Genomic DNA, 7,741 nt, shown 5'->3' on the forward strand with positions numbered 1-7,741 from the left:
TTTAGGCTACAAAAACGAAGGAGGGTTATTTGGCTTAAAAAGGGGAAACCAAAGAAAAGAAAAGTCACCGACCCATGCCAGCGAAGGTTTACAAATTTCCACATAGGCTTTACGAAACTACTTCAGAATTATGATCACTTGATAGATGTGTACTAAACTGGAAGTTAAGCTGATAGGTAGGGAATCTTTATGAATACTTCTCTCTATCTTAAGGACAAATGAATCGGGAGGAAAAGTAATATAATCTTAAATTAATGGGAGATGTTATCCAGAGTAAACAAAGAAAGACAGAATTTCATAATCGTCAGTTAAACAGGTGTTTGTCTTTAAAGATACAACAGCCATTTTAGAGTCACAAGATTACTGTTAGCAGACATTTCGATACAAGTAAAGGTTCTGTTATTGAGAATGAGATACTAAGATTATTTTTATTCATTTGTTTTTTATACAAAGCTTTGTTTTCTTGTGTTATATGCCAAATGTAATTTTAAAACTTGAAGCTGGCTCTCTTAGGTTCATTTCTAAAATAAATTGATCATTTCTTTTTTCTTTGTGACAGCTAATCCCCAAAAATGGAGGATTGAGGATATTTACCTTCCTGGTCAAGATCGGAGGAACATTTCCGTACACAGGAGTGTTGGGAGAGACCGACCTCAAAATGAGCACACCCTGGATGGTGTGGTCCCTTGCTTGCTACATCGCTCTGGTCACTGCATCAATCGGTAGGATGGTCCTCCCATCCTACAAGGTGGTGGAGAAGGACTCCATCAGCAGTGTCTCGGATAGACTGTGGAGTTGCTTGTATTCTACTTCGTATATCGTTGTTGGTGGATATATCCTGATGAAGAGCCCTAAACTAGCAAAGCTTCTAAAGAAAACCAATCTGCATAACAGGCAGCGCTCTCTGCTTTTGGGCCTCGACTGGAAGGAAATTCTCATTGTTTTCGGGAGCACCCTGTTAGGATTCGCCAGTGTCATAGAAATCATAGATTTCTCCCGGAACAACCATTCATACATACACAACAATTACGGAATTGAGTTTGGTTTCATAGTTACAATGATCGCCAGGAGCATGGGGTGCTTTCAAAATTTCATGCTCCCTGCTCTCTTCAACTTGATGATTTCTTCATTAGCATCTGACCTTAGGGACATCTTCTTACTCCAACTGGGAGTTCCTCAGAATCATGTCAATGGCTATAAAAAACAGACGGACTTTCCCATATCTAGAAATGGAGAAATATTGGGGGACAACAATGACATTATGAGAGAGAGAATACAACCAGAGACGACCGAGATAGACTTGCCAAAAGGCAAGAATATATCTCTCATAAGAAGTCAATTGTACAACAATAAAATCTCGAAAAGAAGACCAAGGGGAGACCCTTTCCATCGTCAGGTACAAAAACAAGAAGGCTTCAAGTCTACAAAAGATCTCAAACGCCACTTGAAGGGCAGATGGTTCCATCCGAACGAAGATGACATTGCTCCAACATCACTTACAAAAATCAATAAATTCCGCCATTTAACTCAGCCCCGCAGAGTCGTTCCAGCCACTTTTGACTTTCGAGATTTTACGAGTATGGAAAGCAGACTAATGAACATTGACGAGATGATAGTTCATCTCATGAACTACTTTGGCCTACCCCTGCTTGTGCAGCTGATTGTCTTCGCCACATCTATAAGCATTTCCCTCTTCTTCTTGGTGGAACTCCTGCTCACAGGCGCCAACTTCAAGTTCACTCATGCGGTCGATGTCTTGATGCCTTCAATCAACTTCCTGTTTATCAACAACGCCCCTGATCAGTTCCATATCCAGGTAAGGCCATATATTAGGGGATCATATTATTCCAAATGGGGAGAAATGTAATATTTATCTATAATGCATGAAAAAGTATCAGGTAGATAAATTCCAATAGTCGCTAATGTATTTCTGATGTTCTATCCAAGTGATAATACGATTTAAGTGAATATTTCACATCTTTCAAACAGATTTTTTCTGCGACAAATATTGCGTATTTTAGCTTCTATATATCAATTAAAAAACTACGACTTGGTATCTCAAAATAACAATCAACCATTTTCAACAATTACCAATACTTCACTCGTATAAAGTAAGATGTCTCTAACTTGATAAACACCTATAATAATCATAGATACACCGTAATGCAGAAAATTTCTCTGAAGCAGGTACCCCACCTAGCTCAGCAGTCAATACTTTCTAGTTACAACTGTTTGGTTTACCTATCACTATTCTTTTCTTTACCTCTGTCCACCAGACTATGTTAGATATGCCAAACACAAACTTGAAATAATGACACAAAGTCTACCCAACTAAATATATGAAATTGTAGTTGATAAATGTAAACCAAATTAATTTCAATTATAATAAGTTAATAAAGAGGGAAACCCATCTTCATCGCATGAATACTTGTGAAAACTGGAAAGGTAAGTGAATCAATTGATAGAAAAGAGCAATAATGGATACAAGAGCAAACTAAAGTAGAGGACACTCTGACAACATATAAGAAAAAAGAAATGGACATGGGTAGGACATATCATGAGAATGACAGACATTAGATGGACATTAAAAATAAGAGAATGGGTCCCTAGAGATTGCAAAGGACGCAGGGGAAGGAAGATAGAACGATGGATTGACGAACTAAGAAAATTTGCAGGTATAGACAGGTAAAGAAAGACTATTAACAGACGCAAGTGGAAGGACATGTCTGATATCTTTGTCCTGCAGTGGACTAACTACTGCTGACACACACACATATATATATACATGTATATATATATACAGTATATATATATATATATATATATATATATATATATATATATATATATATATATATGTGTGTGTGTGTGTGTGTGTGTGTGTGTGTGTATAACCAGACACTCGCTCTTTATTATATAGAAGAGATAGTAGACGAAGGATTTTTTTTCAGAAGTTCAAAAGAAACGAACCTTTAACATTTGAACAAACGAATCGGCTTCTGTGAAATGGATTTCACAGAAATGATTTATGTCGACAACTTTTAAAGACACACTGCCTTTACAAATCATCATATTGTTATCAGTGATTATACAATTATTATCATCGTTGTTATTTCTAAAACACATTCACACTAAAGAAAGAAATTATCTAAGAATTTGCTGATAAAACCTTTAAAGAATTCCTCTGAAATGAAATAAGAGAGGCAAGAGATGAGAACAAGGGAAAAAATGAGTAAATACAAGGAAACAAATATTTGGTTACACAAAATAAGAAATGCAAATGATGTACTAGATGGAAATCGTTCCCCAGGCCCCTGATACTGCGGATCGTCAACGTGTACATTTTGAAAAATTTACCAAAAAAGGCGTAGGCCTACTGATTTTTGACGCTCAGACACTACTGAAGATATTGGAATCTATACATATAAAATAAAAGCATGTTAAGGAAGTGATGGTGAAATTTTGATAGAGGGAAATTAAATTATAAATACGACTACTGGTCATAGAGCGAGTGTAAAGGCCTACCATATACAGCAGTGGTTCCCAACCTTTTTCCTGTCATTTCCCCCCTGCACCCAGTGCAACCCTCCAGATTTCCCCCTTCATGTGTATGAGGGAAAGAGTAGTTGAAACACACTGTGACAACTTACTAATTTATTTTTCCATTATACAAATATACTAACCGCTCTCTATCCATTTTACTCTGTAACTATTTGTTTATCAGTATATGGAGAGCGGCTAGTAACAAAATAAAAGGACTTTTATTTATTCTTCTACTTCAAAATTGAATTAGTGAGAAGGTTGAGGCTGCTTCTTGTGCACCAGTGTATCAATATCAGGGCTAGCTTTGTCACCTGATATTTTTTTTTGGTTAGTAGGTAGTGTAATTATTTCCCCCCTGGTAGCTTCAAATTTTCCCCCCAGAGGGAAATTTCCCCCAGGTTGGGAACCACTGATATACAGCATATAATGGGGTGTGTCATAATCACTACCGGGTATCACCAGTCATTACAGAGGATGTGCCTTTTTCTATTTCTCGTATTTTGTGTAGTACTTTATTCGTATGTATGTATCATTAACTAGTATCGATTCATATATGTTAATTAGCATATTATAGTTTAAAAAAGTTATAATCAGTCAGACTGGCAATAAGGCCAAAACTACTGTACATAGCCCATCAGACTTCTAGAACAGTAGTACTATAGTCCATTTCTTTTAGCGATGCATATTTGCACCGACTCGCAGCGGTGCCCTTTTAGCTCGGAAAAGTTTCTTGTTCGCTGATTGGTTAGAATTATCTTGTCCAACCAATCAGCGATCCGGAAACTTTTCTGAGCTAAAAGGGCACCGCTGGGAGTCGGTGTAAATTATGCATCGCTAAAAGAAATGGACTATAGTACACAATAGAGAGTCTGAGTATTGTGAAGTTCCTAGGATGTGTGAATGGTCTCTGGGTGGGTATAGAAACTGACCAAGTTGGCTCAAAGAATTAGTTGAATAGAGTTTTTCAAGGCTATTTTACAGTATCTTACAAGTGAATATTGGGTATTTCAAGTATTTCAAAGTCTAATACCGTTTGCTTGGCTGTAGTCATTAGATAATTTTTGGATAATCCAGAAGTCACAAAAGATTTTGTAACGCCAAATACGTACTTTTATTAATTGTATAACAGTTTAACAAGCTGACTACATAATATAGATTCATATCAGGATATCATTGAATATGCGCTTTTAGCAATTCATTCTATTGAGCATTTAAAGAAGTTTACACAGATAATTCTTATTAGCGGTTTAATCTTCAGCATAATTGTTCACTACAGCTACAGAGAGTTTCTGTTATTCTGCTACTTACAGTTCAATAACCTATGAAAGCATTATCTTAATGACAAAGGACAAATTCAGTGGCTACTTACCCTTTGGCAAAGATAGAAGAGACTCTTTGCTACGGTAAGCAGCTTTTCTAAGAGAAGGACACTCCAAAATCAAACCATTGTTCTCTAGTCTTTGGTAGTGTCATAGCCTCTGTATCATGGTCTTGCACTGTCTTTCGGTAGAATTCTCTTCCTTGAGGGTACACTCAGTCACACTATTCTTTTTTAATTCTCTTCTTCTTGGTTTTTTTATGTTTTATAGTTATATGTGAAAGATCTATTTTAATGTTGTTAGTGTTTTTAAAAACTTTTTATCGATTATTCATTACTTCACTTGTAGTTTATTTATTTTCTTGTTCCCTTTCCTCACTGGGCTATTTTTCCCTGTTGGAGCCATTTTGGACTTACAGCATCCTGCTTTTCCAACTTGGGTTTTAGCTTAGCTAATAATAATAATAATAATAATAATAATAATAATAATAATAATAATAATAATAAAACTTTTTATCAAGAATCTCGACTTGCAACAAGGCATCAACAAACATTGGTTCAGTAACAGAGGACAGACACATCACCAGTAACTCATGACAACTGTTCACATTCAACGCAAGCTGATTACTGAGAGAGAGAGAGAGAGAGAGAGAGAGAGAGAGAGAGAGAGAGAGAGAGAGAGAGAGAGAGAGAGAGATCATGACTCAGACAGGAAAGATAAACGTTCTATGAATGTAAGCAAAGACAATATGGTGGCTTAAAGGTGAGAGTTTCTCTAACCAGGCGACCTTTGACATTTTCCGTACTTCAGAATCAGAGAGACAACAGACAACTTTAATACTCACTAAATCATGTCGGTGTTGCTGTGTTAATTCCGGCATGATATGCACAGCAGCTTCCGGTTTAATTTCATTTTTTTATATCTCTTTATTTGCAAATTTGACATTTTAAAGTTAAGACAAAGGAACAATGCGTCATTTCAAAGTACAGAATTGCATTCCGTTATCATTTTTTTTTTTTTGAAAAATTAATGAGTGTGTTAACCTACACGTGTGATTAGGATTAGACAAGTTTAAGCTGTTAGAAAACACTGCACTCAACAACAACAAATGGATTTAAACCGATTTATTTACTGAGTATACAAATTTTCTAGTATTCTTAATGAAGAGTGAAGTTTTCAATACTCTTATTACAACATTAAAATAACATCTCTCTGATTAATCAGATCCCTCTCTCTCTCTCTCTCTCTCTCTCTCTCTCTCTCTCTCTCTCTCTCTCTCTCTCTCTCTCTCTCTCTCAGAATTTTTTCGTCATAAATCACTCGAATGTTAATGCTGAGTTATTCAATTCTGACAAAAATGTTATTTATCCCATATTCAGGAATGCATACACGAAGCCTACTCAAAATCATGCTTCCTCGTGCCTTGACCTTCTTCATTTGACTACTTTACATTAACAGTTCTAAAAGTCCTCCTATATAAACTTTAATGATGTTAAATAAATGCAAGAATCTGTCATCTAACTTTTCTATACAATGCATACAATTGCAATAAGATATGAAAGGAAAATGTCCTTCTAGGAGAAGGACACTCCAAAATCACACCTTTGTTGTCTAATCTTGGTTAGTGCCATAGCCTCTGCACCATAGGGCTTTCACTGTCTTGGGTTAGAGATCTCTAGCTTGAGGGTACACTCGGACACACTATTCTATCTTAATTCTCTTCCTCTTGTTTTGTTAAAGTTTATATAGTTTATATAGGAGAAATTTTAATGATGTTGCTCTCCTTGAAATATTTTATTTTTCTTTGTTTCCTTTCCTCACTGAGTTATTTTCCCTGTTCGAGCCCATGAGCTTATAACATCCTGCTTTTCCAACTAGAGTTGTAGCTTAGCAAATAATAATAATAATAATAATAATAATAATAATAACAACACTACTTCATCAGTTGCTTACTGCAGCTCGCATTGGTAGCTTTCAAGTCATATTAATGAACTCTCCTCTTTGATGAATGTACCTTCATTGATAGAAATTATTCATTTGTTTTTCGCTTCCGACTCTAGCTCCTTTGAGCAAATAACCCATTCATGCCAGCTTCAATTTTTCCAGGGCTGTTACTTTTTAATTTCCTTTCATTTAATTGAGGATTATGAATGTTGCTTATTAAATTCATCTTTTTGTTTGATCTAGCATTTTCATAATAGGACTTATATACATAATCACTCACAATAAACACAAATGCTTGTGTCTATACATATGTATGCACAGTATATGTCTCTCTCTCTCTCTCTCTCTCTCTCTCTCTCTCTCTCTCTCTCTCTCTCTCTCTCTCTCTCCTCATATATATATATATATATATATATATATATATATATATATATATATATATATATATATATATATATATATATATATATACATATTATTGTATGATATGGTTCCCGGGTCTGGGCACTAAAATATATTATACTGTAAGGATCTCTGGTCTGGGCTATAACAAATTATATTATACTATGGCTCGTGATTGGGAACCAAACATATGATATTATATACTACGACTGGCGAGTTAATCAACCTCTCGAATTCCAAACTCCCTTTTTTGCTTTTACCTTAAAACTGTTACACTTTAAAACATTAATACACGAATTCTGAGACCGTTAAATAACTCCCAGACAGTAATATATAAAACACTGAATAGCCAAAGATCTCTTAGGCCTTTCAAAACCAAACTAGCTAATTACTCTTAAGTACTATTAAAACGCATTTAACACTCACTGGTTCTTTACAGGAATCGAGCAGAATCTGGTCCTAAATATTTATGATTTGAAATAATACATTCTTTACAAAGATAAATATATTCTATATAAATTACAACACTTTGA

The 7,741-nt window shown here is 35.2% G+C and overlaps 1 protein-coding gene across 1 annotated transcript in view; it reads left to right on the forward strand.

Annotated features, from left to right (window-relative positions):
* The first annotated feature begins 569 nt into the window (after nucleotides 1-569).
* Nucleotides 570-7,741, forward strand: part of LOC137623690 (uncharacterized) — an 89,481-nt gene continuing 82,309 nt past the window's right edge. The window contains exon 1 of the mRNA XM_068354519.1: nucleotides 570-1,816. Coding sequence (XP_068210620.1) covers nucleotides 659-1,816 — 1,158 coding nt within the window. The 5' untranslated portion in view covers nucleotides 570-658. The remainder of the gene's footprint in view (nucleotides 1,817-7,741) is intronic.

This window comes from Palaemon carinicauda, chromosome 30, assembly GCF_036898095.1.
Source record: "Palaemon carinicauda isolate YSFRI2023 chromosome 30, ASM3689809v2, whole genome shotgun sequence".
NCBI lineage: Eukaryota > Metazoa > Arthropoda > Malacostraca > Decapoda > Palaemonidae > Palaemon > Palaemon carinicauda.